Raw genomic sequence first — 15,817 nt, forward strand, 5'->3', positions numbered from 1 at the left:
CTATCAATGTAAGCTTCCAAGGTCTTAGGGGAAAAATGGCCTCTGCATCTCAATTCAGTCTCAAGCAATATTTCAGAGGACTTTTGATTACTCTGGCTGTCCACCATGAAAATGCCTACTTTACCTCCATCTATCATATTGGATTCTTGAATACCGGTGACAGAAACCCAATGGGCAGCCAGTTTATACTCCCGGGATGATCCCAAAGTGCCCCTTTCCCTCTGCCCTCCTTCGGGGTCCTGGCAGGCTCAGGCCAGCAGCCTGATCCTGCCACCCAACAGGCCCGTGGACGTTCTGGATTGCCCCAGAGGGAGTTCGCAGCTCCCCCTTTCCCTCAAAAGGATCAGTGTTGGGGGTTTAGCGCTGGAAGAGCAGGGACCTCCATCCCCGGGGTGGGGGGGGGGGATGAATGCTGCCCTTGCCTATGCAAAAAAACCCAAAGTCCCAGGGCCAGCCCTGTCCCCGAACCCTACACCACCCAGTCCCAGTGTCCCCATCTGTCAGGTAAGTGGACTGCAGGGATTTCTGAGGATCCTGCCAGCTTCCGCGCTCCGGGCGGTTCTCCTAGTCTCCCGCCCGAGTGTCAGAACTCTGAGAATGACGACAATCTTCTCCACCCGTCCCCAGCAGCCCTTTGCAAAGTCAACACGCCCTGGGGTGCACAGCACAATCAGCCGAAAGTATTTTTACAAAGGCTATTTCTTTACATTTCCTCCATCCCCACAAGCCCCTGGACTGGTTTTCACAAAACGCCAGGGGCCCGGCTCTCTGCACGACCCGTTCCTCTGGCCTGGGCACTCAGCCATTCTGGCCCGTGTCCCCGGGGCTGGCCCGTCGCTCCTAGATGAGTCTGCAGCGGCCGGGCCTGGGCGAGAGGGCGGTGGACACGGCCGGGCCACGACAGCCAAGGACTGGAGGCCGGGGGCGGGGCGGGGGGGTACGGGGGGGCCGGGGAGCTGGGGGTTGGGGGGTTGGGGGGTTGGGGCGGGCGGGGCGGGCGGGGCGGGCGGGGCGGGCGGGGCCCCGGGAGGTGCGCGCGCCCGGCGGGCCCGGAACCCGCGTGTGTTGATCCGCGCGTCCGCCAGGGGGCGTCGCCCGCTCGGCCCGCCCGCCCCGCCCCGCCTGCTCGGCTCCCGCGGCGGCGGCGACGGCGGCGGCGCTTCCGCCTGGCCGGCCTCGGCCCGGTGCGAGCGGCCCCACGATGTGGCTGGGCCCGGAGGAGGTGCTGGTGGCCAACGCTCTGTGGGTGACGGAGCGGGCCAACCCCTTCTTCGTGCTGCAGCGGCGCCGCGGCCACGGCAAGGGTGGCGGCCTCACGGGTGAGGGGCGCGCGGCGGTCGGGCCTGTGGCGGCGGGCCGGGCGGGGAGGGCGCGCCGGCGGCGGCGGAGGGCCGAGACGGGCGCGGGGCGCAGCTGGGGAGGGCCGAGGGGGTGTCTGCTTGGCAGTGGGGGCGGGGACGGGGGCGGGGGCGCGCCGGGGGCGCGGGCCTAGGACCCGGGGAAGGCGAAGGTGGGAGGGGGGTGGGTGACTTCGGCCGACCCAGGGCGCCCAGGGGAAGGCTGGCAGCGGCCTCTGCCCGGACGCGGCGCCCGTGAGCTCCCCGGGGCTTAGCCCAGGCGTGTGCAGCCTCCTGGAGTGGGATTCACAGCTGAAAGGCGGCGACGCCTCCTCGGGCTTCGTCCTCTGCCTCTGTTTCCCCAAGTGCCTCTGAGCGGCCAAGTGACAGAAGCACACATTCTCTTTTGCCTCGTTCCTTCCCCCCAAAATTGCCCATTGAGCGAGATCAGAGGTCCCCCGAGCTGCTGCTGGCCTCAGCCTCCATCCTTCCGGTCGATCACTCCTCGCCCACTTTTCCTGCTTCTTGGTGACCTGGAGCGGCAGACACAGGCCGTGCCTAATTACCAGAGTCGGCTGTTCTGGTGAGCCAGCCAGGGTGCACTTTGTCCACCTGGGCAGTACCGGTAACGGTGGACAGGCACCTCATGAAGTCGTGTGACACCTGGGATCCAGGGAAGGCCCATGGGGCGTGCCCTCTGCAGGTGTGGTCTGAGGTCCCTCCTGCTCCAAGCCCTTTGTGGCTGCACCCCCACCCCCCACCCCACCCCCAGCACTGAGCTGGGGCAGACTGGGGGCCAGACCAGTCAGTGGCCCACTGTGGCCATGGAAGACTGTGGGCGCATCGTACAAGTTACCAACAGCAATTTCTGTGAAACATCCTGATTTGAAACATTAGCAGTCCTGCCAGATGCAGGCAGAAGTTTCCCATGGACGTCCTCTGCCACCCTCTCTGGAGCCACACCTCCTAATGTGGAAGACACAGTCCCTTTCCTAAAAAAAACTGTTCCCTTCACTGCCTGGGGCTGCCTCCCCACAGCCTCAGGAATCCTAAGAGCCAGCGCTGGACCTGCATCCTGGACTCGCTGCTCAGCGGAGGTGAGACAGCAGCCCCTCTGGACAGTCTGAACAGTGGTCAGCCTCAGAAGCTACTGCAAGCCAGGGCAGGAAGACGAGGCATAGTGCCCAGAACCTTTTGTTTCGTTGCACCAGCGTATCAGTGTGTCCAGTCTGGTCAGTGTGCTCCCACCGGCTTGTTCGGTTTTCTGTGCTTCTGAGGATCATCTCAGAGGGTGGCTGGGACCCTCTGTGCACAGAAGGCCCTTCCCACCTCACGCATCTCTCTGTGTCCGCCAGGATGGGCCTCCCCTACCCCACCCCAGGAACCACTCCTTCAACTTCCCATTCCAGTTAGGTTTGGTGAGTCCTGCCCAGGCCTCTGCCTGGCCTTCCCTGTGCCATCATAGGCATCATGGCCTCCTGAACCCCATCTTCCCCAAGGGAGGAACAGTTAGTGATATGGTTTTGTTCAGGATGGCTTTGAAAAACAGATGCGAGCCTGGATCCTTCAGTGAAGAATCTGAGTATAAGAGGGGCCTGGGTGGGGCACCTGGGTGGCTCAGTGGGTTAAGCCGCTGCCTTCGGCTCAGGTCATGATCTCAGGGTCCTGGGATCAAGTCCCGCATCGGGCTCTCTGCTCAGCAGGGAGCTTGCTTCCTCCTCTCTCTCTCCCTGCCTCTCTGCCTGCTTGTGATCTCTCTCTGTCAAATAAATAAATAAAAATCTTTTTTTAAAAAAAAAAAAGAGGGGCCTGGGTGGCTCAGCCAGCTAAGCGTCTGCCTTTGGCTCCAGTCGTGATCCTGGGGTCCTGGGATCGAGCTTCACATCAGCCTCCTTGCTCAGTGGGGAGCCTGCTTCTCCCTCTGCCTACTGCTTCCCCTGCTTGTGCTCTCTCTCCCTCTGTCAAATAAATAAATAAAATCTTTAAAAAAAAAAAAAAAAGGGTGGGGGAGAAGAAGGAGGAAGAGTCTGAGTATGATGAGATGATCTGCCCATAAAAAAGCTTTCAGGTCTCGAAACATGAATATGCCAACAGAATAAGCATTGAAATAAAGTTTCCAAGACCAGAAGAGAAACCCCAACAGGAACCATGAAAAAAGTTTATTCCACACACTGGTAAAGCTTGAATATATGCCACTTTAACAACTACGTAGAGAGACATTTTAGAACATTTCAGTAAAATAGGCAAGATTACAGGCTCCTAACTTGGGTGTATGCAATGGGTACCTTCTTTTGTAATCAGTAATTTTATTTGTTCAAGACTGGGGAAGGGGAAAAATAACTAAAAATGGAATATGAAATGAAAGTGTTCTATTCAAGTTAATACAATCAGTAAAAATTATTCTGACATCAGCAGGAAAATGGTAACAGACTATTTCCAGAGCATACCAAAAGCAGCACTTCATCAAAGAGGAAAACATAAATTCCAAATAGGAACAGAGAACAGATTTTCAGAGAGCTTGATAATTCACTTAACGAAGAGGAGAGAATCAAACACAGTGGTAAAAGGCAGACAGCTGATTTGTTGGGGAGATCGTGTCATTGACAAAGGCTGTACGTGAGGAGAAGGAAAATCTGAAATGCCCTAAAATGCTTCAGAGGTGGAAAACACTGGATAAGTGTTTTCCCAAATTGGACAGTTTTAAAAATTGCTGTGTCCTTTTCAGTCATGACTTTTGAAGCCACAAGGAACTTCCTTAACACTTCCCAGAATAAAAATTTGTGATTACTTGGCGGAGAAAAAACTACATTATCTTCCTGTTATTGATAACGGAAAATGATATTATAAAATCATCGTCTTACTTTTTTTAAAAAACCTGGCAGAGTATATGGCCAAAAATGTCGGGAAAATGTACCTTAAGAGATGTGTCTGGAAGTTAATAAAACACACTGTACTCTTTGTCTGGATTTTGTGATATCCATGGTGTTGTTTTTGTCTTTAATTTGCGAGTTGTACTTTCTCATCTTTGAGAACTTTTTTAAAAAATTTGAAAATATTTAAAATAAACTTAAAAATTAAAGAACAACCTAATTTTTCCTAAAAAGGGCCTTCCAGAATGGTTTAAGCTTATAAGGAAGGCCCCCTAAAACCTGCCTCAGCCCCTGCCTCCAAGTGTTTGTGAGTCCGGGGAGTGAGCAGAAGCTGCCAGGAAGAAGTGGGAGGGGATTTTTCCATAGGCCTTAGAGGAAAAAGAAGTCCTTTGGTGGATGGGGTGGGGGTGCCAGCTGTGTCTCCGTCTGGGCTGGGGCATTGAGGACGGTGCCACCGTTTTGGGCAGCCTCCAGGGCTCAGCTGTGAGCGTGGCCCTCCCTCACCCTCTTCTCTCTGCTCTGCCCCCAGGTCTTCTTGTGGGCACCCTGGATGTGGTGTTGGACTCCAGTGCCCGCGTGGCCCCTTACCGAATCCTGCACCAGACCCAGGACTCGCAGGTCTACTGGACAGTGGCGTGTGGTAGGTGCTGGGTAGGGCCTGCTGTGGACGAGTAGGGGGACCCCGGGAGGAAGGGGACACAGCCTGCATTCCTGGGCTGGATGTTGCCTCTGGAGAACCCAGTGCTGCCTTTCCTTCAGCCCACATGGCCAGGCAGGCATCCTGCTTAGGAAGGCAGCTCAGATGGTGATGGGCACCCTGTGGACAGTCATGGAAATGTGCAATGAGCATCTTGAGTTGCCCGACACTCAGGTTCCCAGCCCAAGGGGGACAATACATCCTTCTGCCTTCTAGCAGTTGTCAGATGATAAAACAGGGGTCCTTTCTGCGGTCTTTGGGCCATACTTTGGGCATTTTGTAGGTTTTGTGGGTGTTTTTGCTGTTGCCAGTGGCCCCAAAGGGGGTGCCAAGATACCAGTTGTGTCCCTCAGCACAAACGTGGTGATGGGCCCCATGGAGAGAGGACATGTTTGGGGGGCTCCGTTCAGGCCTGAGTTACAGCTGGTGCCGCTGGCCTCAAGTGCGATGGGAGGGAATTAATATATATGAAATAAGGCACCTTTAAAGAGAAGGCTGCCTGAAACACAGTCATGGACTAATCGGTTGATGGAGACGTTGTGTGACCCCAGGTTTTCGGGAGCATAGCCCTCCCCACAGCTCCCCTGGGATCCGTCCTGGCCTGTTCCATGTTCCAGCAGACGTGATGGAATGCAGCTGCTGCCAATAATGACAGCGGTGGCTGTCCTCCCGGGCAGAGACACACACCACCCTCCCAGGGTCTGGGAAGAGGTCCCTGTCAGCCTGTACTGGCCTTGCTGAGGTCACTTGGACACATTCACGGATACACTCAGATAGCACTTCCTGCAGGCCAGGCACTTAGAAAATCTCCCAAGAACTCCAGAAGGTGGAACTTTGGGGGGGGGGGGGTTCTATTTTGAAGATGAGGAAGCAGTGGCCCCGAGGGGGTTAGGAGACCTGAGAAAGGTGACAAGAGCATCCACAGCTGGGATCCTGGCTTTGGAAGTCAGCCTCCTCTGTGGTTGGGGGTGGGTCTAAATGGAGGTGCCCTTTCCCCTGTATATGAATCCAAGTCTGGGTTTGCCCACAGCCAAGTGAGGCATGGCAGGACCCCGGTACTCCTGGTTCCAGAGCCTGCAGGAGAGAGGGGTTTCCAGGGGGTGGGGCCCAGGGAGATTGGTGTGTGCCTGGGCTAGAGCGAGAGACGTGAGTCTAAAATGGGCCCTTGAGATTTTCCTCTCTCTCTGATATTCTTTCTCAGGGAACAGATCTGGAGGCAGTGAGGGAGGTGGGAGGCCACGCTGGAGAGCCTTAGTCCTTAGCCTCAGGCCACACGCTCCCAGCTGCTGCAGCTTCTATCAGGCCTCCCAGACCTCTACTGGGCACGCCCCTCCCCTCCAGCTTTGCCAAACCAGGTTTGGTCATGCCTACACCAGCCCAGTGAATCCTGACTCCTTAGCCTGCCCCTGAAGACCTTTCGGGATCAGCCCGCCTCCATTCCTGTCCTCCCCTCAGCCTGTAGCCGGGTGTGAGCCTGCAGACAGACCTCACGGGACCCGAAGTTCCCGGCCACACCTGTCCTGGTCCCTGTGCCTGGTGTCCCCCCCACATCCACCTACCTACCACTCTGTTGAGACCCCGCCCGGGTGTCAGCTCCTATGGAAAACCAGATTCCCCAGACCCAAACATCCATCTTTCCTTCTTGCTCCCCTGGACTTGCCGTGTCTTTACCAGCATCTCATACACTGCAGGCTCACGGGCTCTCCCCCTCGACTCAGCTCTCTTTAGGCAGCCTCGGTTAGGATCGTACTTTGCTTACTTCCCAGCTCTGTGACACTGGGCCATTTACTTAACCTCTCTGTGCCTCAGTTTCTTCCTGTGAAATGAAAATAATGGCCCTGTCTCCAAGATTCTCTAGGAAATAAACAAGAGATATCACGAAAGGGTCTGAAAGCCAAAATAGGACTTTATAATAATTAGCAGTTAACATTCTTTATAGTCTTTGAATCTAACACACAGAGATGGCATAGTTTGTGTTCAGTTAGTGCTAAATGAAGGCTGAGTTGCTGCTAACTAATAATTCTTTTAAATGCACACAGATCCACACGAGTAGTGTGGACAAGATTTTTTCTGTTTGAGGTTGCCAGGAACGCGAGTGTAAAAGAGAATGACACGCTTGAGTTGCATTGCTTGCAGATTTAACTTCCCAATTCAAACGTGGGATCTTGGCAGAAGAAGAGGGAAACCCCTTCTCCCAGCAGCTAGACCTTCTCCCAGCAGCTAGACCTTGGCCTTTGTACACCAGGGAAACGAGGCCACATGAGAAGCCCAAAGCAAAATGGGGGGAAAGGTCATTTATGGATGATTGAAGGGGCTTGCCAGGGTCCCCGTTGATTGTGTGTTGTGGCTCGCTGTAAATCATATGATCCTGGATTTTAATCGCCTTCACAGAGTTAGCCTCACGCTGGCCCACAGGGGAGGGGGAGGGCCCTAATTCAGAATGGTTATAGAGTAGTGAGCGCCTTGGGTAAAGGTAAAGAAACAATTACCCCTCACCAAGACACAGCTGGGCTGTGATATGTGCCTGAGCAATGAGCAAGTGCCCTGGATAGAGGAGATGGTGGGGACCAACTCGACCTGGCCAGGGTGGGCTCAGAAGTCTCCAGCAGGTGAAGTGTTGCCAGGTAGGGAAGGAAGGGCTACCAGAGAATCAGGCAGCCTAGCAAAAATGTCTGTGGTCCACAGCTGTGTTGATCTTGTGTCTTTGCTCGGGCTCCCTCCATGTGACATATGTCACAGGGGATCAGCTGGGCCTTCTTGGCAATTTCAGTCCATAGACTGTCCCACCCCGGGTCAGTTGGGAGGAGGCAGGGCCCTCCCCCTTCTTGTGTTCACTCCTTCAGAAAACAGCTCTTGAGTGCAAAGGCCCCTGCCAGGCACAAGCAAAACCCCAGAGAGGCAGGGGAAGGCAGGCCAGGCAGAGAGTTCACTCACCCTTTGCTTGTCCTCCGGGGGGAGGGGGGCCTTTTCCCAGTTTCAGGGGTGGGGGCAGAGAAAACAGCCACCCCGCCCTTTGGGAGTGGTGGTGAACTGCCTTCTCTGAGTTTTTCCATTACCAGTGGACTTGCTGTGCCCCGCAGGGCCCCTTCCTGAGGAGCACAGGACCACCTCCGAGGCGGGACAGACACAGGGGCCCAGCCAGAAGCTGACGGGGTCAGGCGGGGCTTCCTGGAGGAGGCAGAAGCAGGGCTGGGATGTGAGCGGGATGGGGAGGAGAGGCTGCAGGCGAAGACCTGGGTGGCTGCATCTGGCTTCAGAGAAGGGTTGAGAGCCTCTAGCATGCGCAGCAGGAGACCAGCCGGCCAGGGGGCTGGAGTCCTACAAGAAGGAACTGTCTGGAGGACTTCAGTCCTTTACACCAAGTATGTGTCTGGTTAGTCCCCCTGCATACCAGAGACCACAGGAAATCTTCTATCCTGAAGGAAAACCGTGACAACCTAGCAGACCCACAGACCTACAGACTGCCTCTGGAAGGGCATATGGGGAATAGTGGCCACTCTTTTGTGGTGTTAGAGGAGGTGCAGGCCTTACCTTGCACATGACTGCCATTCTGCCCGAGTTATTTTCGCATTCACTGGGACCATTCATGTACCCATACAGAACGCTGGAGGAAGGAAAAGAGAAAGCATCCTCAAGATTGTAGTCTCTTGGGTAGAGCAAATTAGGTCATCCATGTTAGCCTCTGAACTTGTGTTTAAGGCCCGGTGAGTGTAATGATTTTCCTCTTTACTCCACCAAACCTCCCCCAGGTTCTTCCCGCAGAGAGATCACCAAGCACTGGGAATGGCTGGAAAATAACTTACTCCAGACACTGTCCATCTTCGACAATGAGGAAGACATCACCACCTTTGTCAAGGGCAAGATCCACGTAAGGTCCACCTTTTCCACTTCTGGTTCCCATGCCCGGCTCGAGGCGGGCAGTGTTGGCCTGTGTCATTTCATTTACTCGTCAGACAGCGTGGTGTGGCCCTCATTTCTCTTTAATAGCAGTGAAGGCAACCGTGTGCTCCCATTCTGCTCCAGGAAGGGGCGTTTGATTGAACTCATTGCCAGGCAGGGCCTCCCCTCTCGGGGCGGCCCGGTGTCAGCCTGCACTTAGCCACGACTTTCTGTCCCCTGCAGAGGATCTTAGAGCAAGCAGGGGGCATGCATCGCTGACGGTCAGTCCCGTGGCTCACAGAACAGGGAAATGCTAGAAGTACCAGGCTAGCCGGAGGTACATTTCTCTTAGGAAATTACAACTGCGTGAGCCTCTGATGCAGCTCAGAGGCTTGCCTGGTGTTGGTCCCACAGCATAGGCACATGTGCAGGGCAACACATGGGTCCCAGGATGCTCCCTGCAGTGCTGGGAGCAGAAACAATACCTCCAGGCTGAGGCGGGGAGGGGAAGTGGCCGCAGTCCATTCCGCAGAGTCAGAGCCGAGCGGCTTGCTGGCCTGGCATTTATCGAGCACTTCCTACCGAGTCCTGCACCCAGCTCATCCAGTTCAGTCACACGCGGTACACTGCGTGGGGTGTGTTATAGTAGTAAAAACTGGAGCTGTGTGTCAAAACCCACAGGAATGCTTCAGTTTCTCTTCAGGGGCTCATTCATGTGGTAACGAGCCTCTACCTGAGCACACGGGACTGTGCGTCATCGCCTTTCTGTCCTGTGATTTTGCCTTAGATTAGGTTTCTTGGAGGGCTCTTACTGGGTCCAAGTTTAGCCATGCAGGGTGGCTTTGGGCAGGTCTCCATGACTTCCTTATTCCAGAACCTTCTAGACGCAGGCAGACGGCACAAGCTCCTTGGCTCTTCCTTGTGCACTTTGAGGCTCCAAGCAGGACCCACGTCACCTTTGTAGCTCCACGAGAAAAGGCAAGGAGAGCAGAGGCAAGTCTCCCTTCTCCCAGTGAGTAAGCTGGGCAAGAATAATAATAACAAAAACAGTAAAGCAACATTATTGTATGCTTCTTGCACGCCAGACCCAAACAAAGTCACCAACAGAGTGGAAAAAATAATTTCTCCATGACGCATGGCTTAAAGAAGAAATGCGTGTTAGAAAACATTTAGAACTGAATGATCCTTAGAATGCCACGGCATCTCCAAATTTGTAGGCTGCAGCAAAAGGAGGACACAGCGGGACATTCGAAGGCTTAAATCTTGGGAGGAGAAGAGAGGGTGGAATTTCATGACCCAAGCTCAATAAGTTCAGTAAGTTAGCGTGTCTAAGCCCAAAATGAGGAAATCTGAAGGAATTAGTAAAGGGCAGAAGTTAACTCCGTAGGAAACGAGAGAACGGTGCAGAAAGATAACAGGTCCAGGGAATGACCTAAGACATAAGCAGACTTGTGGCAAATGGGATGCAGGACCAAAGCAGGAAGCCTCAAACGAGCAAGGTTGGGAGGGAACTAGGAGGAGCACCTATAAAAAAGCAGAGTTTTAGAAAAGAGAAAAATGCCATGAACAGCTCCGAGCCAGGAAATCCAAGAGTTTAGACAGCACGGATACTTTCTCACAATAGGATGCATTCATTTCCATTACTGCTTGCCACAAGTTCCCATACACTTCAGGCTCCACACAGGTCCATTAGCTGGGAGTTCTGGAAGTCAGCAGAATTCAGCAGGTCTCGGCTAAACACCAGGTGTGGGCAGATGGGGCTCCTTCTGGAGGCTCAGGGCGGGGAGGACCTGTTTCCCCACCAGTTCCTTTTACAGGGCCGCCGGTCTTCCTCAGTTCTGAGCCCCTTCCCTCATCTGCATGCCAGCAGCATGGCACCCTAGATCACGTCCTCTCTCTCCCCACTCCTGTCCTCTCATTCCCTCCACGGCTCTGACCCTCCTGTGTCTTGACAAGGACCCTGGTGATGATATACTGGGCTCACCTGAATCATCCAGGGCCTTCTCCCTGGGTCAGAATACATACGTTAGTACATCCGCAGAGCTCTTTTTGCCACATAAGGTAACCTGTGCCCTGGCTCTGGGGTTTGGGCTGTGGACATCTCGGGGAAGCTCTTATTTGGCCTACCATGTAATATAACTGAAACTGGGATTCAGGAAGCAGTAAGAAAGCTGAATATGTCTGAAACTATTAAAGAAATAGACTCAGTCATTTAAAATCAACCGAGTAATTTCTGCAGTCCCGTTCAGTCAGCCAAAAAACCAAATCCCAGCTTTGTGAGCCAGGCCAGCTCATTCCCATTCGTAGGGACCGTTCCTCCTGCCACACTGTTCCTAAAGGGCAAGGCTTTGGGAAGAGGAGCCCCAGGAGTTCGCAGAGGGAAAGGCAGAGCAGGAGAGGTCAGCCCCTCTATGCCCTGCTTTGGGGTCCCAGCTGCGGGGAGAAGGGAAGAGGGAGCTTCCGACTGAGACCCAGGAAGGTGACTGATGCAGCAGGGTGTGGGTGAAGGCCCATCTGCACTCCACTGGTGGGCCTGCTTCCCTAGCCTCCCAGCAGGTGGAACTGAGGGCAGCAGAAGACAAAGGTGGGGCCTTAGTAACAAGGCAGGTGCTTTGCAACCTCTGGCCCTCACCCAGGCCCCTGGCTATCCGCCCTGCCCCTGGATGGAGGGGCAAGAGGCCACCAGGAGGCCTGGTGGGAGCAGTAGGCCAGGCCCCAAACACTGGCCTTGAATTACCTTCATTTATTAAGGAATCATCCTTCTGGAAAATTTGCATGTATGTTTTGAGCCAAGGGTGCTAAGAACATCTTTTACCTCAAGAGGTCTTGGGCTGGCTCTGTGGCCCAGGGTGATACCTCTGGGCATCCTGAGACCAGGGAAGATGCCAGCAGAGCACAGCATGGATATGTCCTGAGCTGGGAGGGGCCTGCAGCTGCTCTGGGGGTGGGGTCAAGAAGCAGGAGCCCCTGGTATATTGAGGGAGTGGGGAGAAAGTCAAAGAAATACAGAGCATCCTTTTCATGAGAAAAGCACTTCACAGAACGTTGCCACAACTGGATGCCATTTGGGTAAAGAAAGAGGGAAAGAGAAAACCATGTGTTTGCGCAAAGGAACGTTGGTGCCCACATGTCGGAAGGGAACCATTAGAGTGGGCAAGAGGGAGGCTCCGTGTTTACTGAATACACTGTTGTACTCGGTGTTTTTTACCACATTTATTAAATTTTCCAGAAAGTTTACATAGAAATAAATGTTTATTTGAAGAGTCCCTACTTCCGGTCAGCCATGCTGGAGGGATTATCAGCTCAGGGTTGAGGGAACCTGCCTGGCATCTGTCCCACCACGTGCCTCAGCCTCGCCAGCCTGTGGCCCTGGGGCCAGCGTCCAGGAGTCCTGGGTTGAGGCACCTGCCACCCACGCCTCCCCCACTGCCAGGGCCTGCCAGAATCAGTCCCCTTGTCCCCCTGCAGGGCATCATCGCAGAAGAGAACAAGAACCTGCAGCCGCAGGGAGATGAGGACCCTGGGAAGTTCAAGGAGGCTGAGCTGAAGATGCGGAAGCAGTTCGGGATGCCCGAGGGGGAGAAGCTGGTCAACTACTATTCCTGCAGCTACTGGAAGGGCCGTGTGCCCCGGCAGGGCTGGCTCTACCTGAGCGTCAACCACCTGTGCTTCTACTCATTCCTGCTGGGGAAGGAAGGTGAGTGGCCCCCAGAACCCTGCCCCCCAGCCGTCCCTCCCTCTCCCACCCGCCGGAGCTCCTGAGTGGCTTTCCCCCGCCATGGCCCCCTGATATTCTGTACCCACACACCACCCTCCTCCCCGGAGGGTCTCCCCAAAACTCAGTGCACTTCCATAGTTCACAGCAAGGAGGCTCCGACCTGATGCAGGCAGGCACCTGGCCCACCTGCACCTACCGATGGGTTCTTCCCAGAATGATGGGTCAGGGGCTCTCTGCTCTCATTGAAGTCAGAACATTCTAGGTCCGCTGCCATCCCTGAGCGGCAGAACGTGGTGGAAGGGCCTTGCTGGGGGAAGCCCTGGCCTTGGGGTATAAGGCACAGTCCCCAGGGCAGCCACACCACCCCCAGAAAGAGCTCCCAGGGCTTCAGCGCTTCCGAGCACAGCGAGGCCTTGCCCCACTGTGCACACACCTGTCGTACACCCTTCCCCTGCCCTCCTCCTACCTGGCACCTCCTCACGGGGCAGGGTCCCCTTTGGCTCACCTTCCTGTGCCCTTTGTCACCCCTCAGCCATTTGTGGGGCAGATATTCCTCAGGATGTTCTCAGTGTGGGGTGCTAGTTTGGCCGGGGGTCCAGAGGAGACCCCTATGGCCCAGCCCTCCTGCAGGAACCCCTGTCCCAGCACAGCCAGGCTCAGGCATGGGGGAGGGGCAGGGGCCCCACTACGGTCCGTGATACCCTCGGGTACGGTTCTCCTGGTGGGTTTCAGGCGCCGGAGCTGTTCCACTCTCTGGCCCATGTGACCCACCAGCCTGTGTCCCTGCTGGTGTCCAGTGAGCCTGGTGGTGCAGTGGGTGGACGTCACGAGGCTGGAGAAGAATGCCACTCTGCTCTTCCCTGAGAGCATCCGTGTGGACACACGGGACCAGGAGCTCTTCTTCTCTATGTTCCTCAACATCGGTGAGACCTTCAAGCTCATGGAGCAGCTGGCCAACCTGGCCATGCGGCAGCTGCTGGACAGCGAGGGCTTCTTGGAGGAGAAGGCGCTGCCCCGGCCCACCCGGCCACACAGAAACATCTCAGCTCTGAAGCGGTGCGCAGCCCCCACGGGTGGGAGGGCCCAGAAAGGACTGGTTGCCCATAGTTACAGGAGGGCATCATCCAAGGTTGTCACTCTCCTTATGCCAGTGACGGGGTGCTTTTAGAACCTTCCAGAAAGGAAATGAGCAAGGGCTAGGACTTAACAGTGTCCATCAGGCTGTGCCCGCCAGGCCCTGCTCAGGCGGCCAGCAGCCCCTGTGGCACTGTGGGGAGAGATGCTTACAAGGAAAGAGCTACCAAGTGGGCCAAGAGCAGGGTGCCAGGTGGCCACCTCTCAAGGTCATCGGGCAGGCGTGCCTTGGTGTCCATCCGTAGTACCATGGGTTTGAGCTCAGGAGGTGCTCATCTGGGTGTCTCCATGGGGCCAGGTCTTCCATGGTGGCAGCAGCAGCCTCAGGGCAGAGGCGTGGATAGGTGTGGGGTGCCTCTAGGCCCTGGGCCCCGTCTGCCCTCAGCACCTAGCAGGTGACTTGTCAAACCCTGTCAAGCCTCTGGCTGTCCTCCATAGCCCTCGGGGCTCCAGGGCATGCTGTTTGCTGACCAATCTCTGCTGGTCTTACAGATGTGTATTGTGGTATCTGGTCATCTGCCAAGTGTGGTCCATTGAGCTCTGAGATCCCTGGGCATGACTTGCTCACGGGAGGACCCCAAAGAGCCCGATCCCACATGGCAGCAGCCTTGCAGGCCCACTGGCCCTGACTACTCTCCCCTTCCCTCTCTTACCCTGCTGTGCTTCCCCAGAGACCTGGACGCCCGAGCCAAGAACGAGTGCTACCGGGCCACATTCCGGCTGCCCAGGGACGAGCGCCTGGATGGCCACACAGGCTGTACCCTGTGGACCCCATTCAACAAGCTGCACATCCCTGGCCAGATGTTCATCTCCAGCAACTACATCTGCTTCGCCAGCAAGGAGGAGGACGCCTGCCACCTCATCATACCCCTGCGGGAGGTGAGCCCCCAGCCCCCTCAGCCAGCTCTCTCCTGACTCCCCGGGGCACCTGGTGGGGGTTGCCAGCCCAGGCAGCCCTCTGGGGTTTGGTGGTGGGCACGTGGGGAGCACATAGTGAGTCAGCAGCTTTCCTGAGCCCCTGCCTCATGTCAGGTCCCTCCAGGCGTGGGGTGAGTTGGATGCTCCCCGGGGGGTCACCTCTCCTCTTGGGGAGACAGGCTGGGGTCTGGCATGCCAGGAGAGCTCAGCTAACTTCAGGAAAGACCTGTGCCTCCCCTATCAGATCCCAGAGGCTTCCTGTGGGGGAGTGTCCCCGAGTCCTGCCTTCCTGGCCCAGCAGTTGGACTTTAGCAAAGCCCCACTTTGGCTGGACTGGGAGGACTTTGACCCTGACCAGCGCCACCATGTCACTCTCAGAGGCCACCTCACTGTTCCTCTCCCGACACTTGTCTTGGCTGTGACTCAGACTCCAGCAGGGCTACTGGAAGTCCACTCTCACCTGTCAGGTTGGGGATGGCTCTCAGCTGTCAGCTCTCACCTGTCAGGGATGGGGACAGATCTCACCAGTCACAGGCAGGAGTCAGCTGTCACCTGTCCCAGGGGTCGGCTCTCACCACTCACACAGGTAGGGGACAGCTCTCATTTGCTGCAGGAAGGAGGTCAGCTCTAACCTGTCATTCTTTCCTCAGGTTTCTTAGGCTTCCACAGTGACCTTGATGGAAGCAAGGCCGTTTGTCCTATGCCACAGTGAGGGGTGTGGACAGTGAGGGAGAGGGCTCCCGCCCAGATGAGAAGCACTGACAGACCACCCCCCAACCCGAAGGTCCCCAGGCCTCCTTTTCCTCATGGCCCAGCAGGGCAGATTGGCTGTTCAGCTCTGTGAAGCACAGTGAGGTGCTTAAGTTATAATCTAAATCACAGTATCCTGATTTTATTATTTTTTTTAAGATTTTATTTATTTATTTGACAAACAGAGATCACTAGTAGGCAGAGAGGCAGGCAGAGAGAGAGGAAGGGAAGCAGGCTCCCTGCTGAGCAGAGAGCCCGATGTGGGGCTCGATCCCAGGACCCTGGGATCATTACCTGAGCTGAAGGCAGAGGCTTTAACCCACTGAGCCCCCCAGGCGCCCCCAGTATCTTGATTTTATTAATGACCTGGAGTTTTGAGATTTCCCCTTGCATTTACAAAGCCCTCCAGTTGTAGGTACAGCGGTGATAGGTATGGGGTCAGTGAGAGGGGGTTCCTGTGTGCTGCCCGTTTTCCCCAGGACTGGAAAGAGCCACAGCTCTAGAAGCTCCTGGC

The 15,817-nt window shown here is 55.6% G+C and overlaps 1 protein-coding gene across 2 annotated transcripts in view; it reads left to right on the plus strand.

Annotated features, from left to right (window-relative positions):
• Positions 1 to 1,157: 1,157 nt before the first annotated feature.
• The window catches only part of TBC1D9B (TBC1 domain family member 9B), a 38,696-nt gene continuing 24,036 nt past the window's right edge, over positions 1,158 to 15,817 (plus strand). The window contains exons 1-6 of one of the 2 annotated variants that reach the window (XM_044262450.1): positions 1,158 to 1,319; positions 4,737 to 4,847; positions 8,654 to 8,772; positions 12,252 to 12,480; positions 13,299 to 13,557; positions 14,307 to 14,514. In XM_044262450.1, the coding sequence (XP_044118385.1) occupies positions 1,202 to 1,319; positions 4,737 to 4,847; positions 8,654 to 8,772; positions 12,252 to 12,480; positions 13,299 to 13,557; positions 14,307 to 14,514 (1,044 nt within the window). In that variant the 5' untranslated portion in view covers positions 1,158 to 1,201. The remainder of the gene's footprint in view (positions 1,320 to 4,736; positions 4,848 to 8,653; positions 8,773 to 12,251; positions 12,481 to 13,298; positions 13,558 to 14,306; positions 14,515 to 15,817) is intronic. The other variant, XM_044262455.1, reaches the window with a different exon arrangement.

The sequence above is a fragment of the Neovison vison genome, chromosome 1 (assembly GCF_020171115.1).
Source record: "Neovison vison isolate M4711 chromosome 1, ASM_NN_V1, whole genome shotgun sequence".
Lineage (NCBI taxonomy): Eukaryota > Metazoa > Chordata > Mammalia > Carnivora > Mustelidae > Neogale > Neogale vison.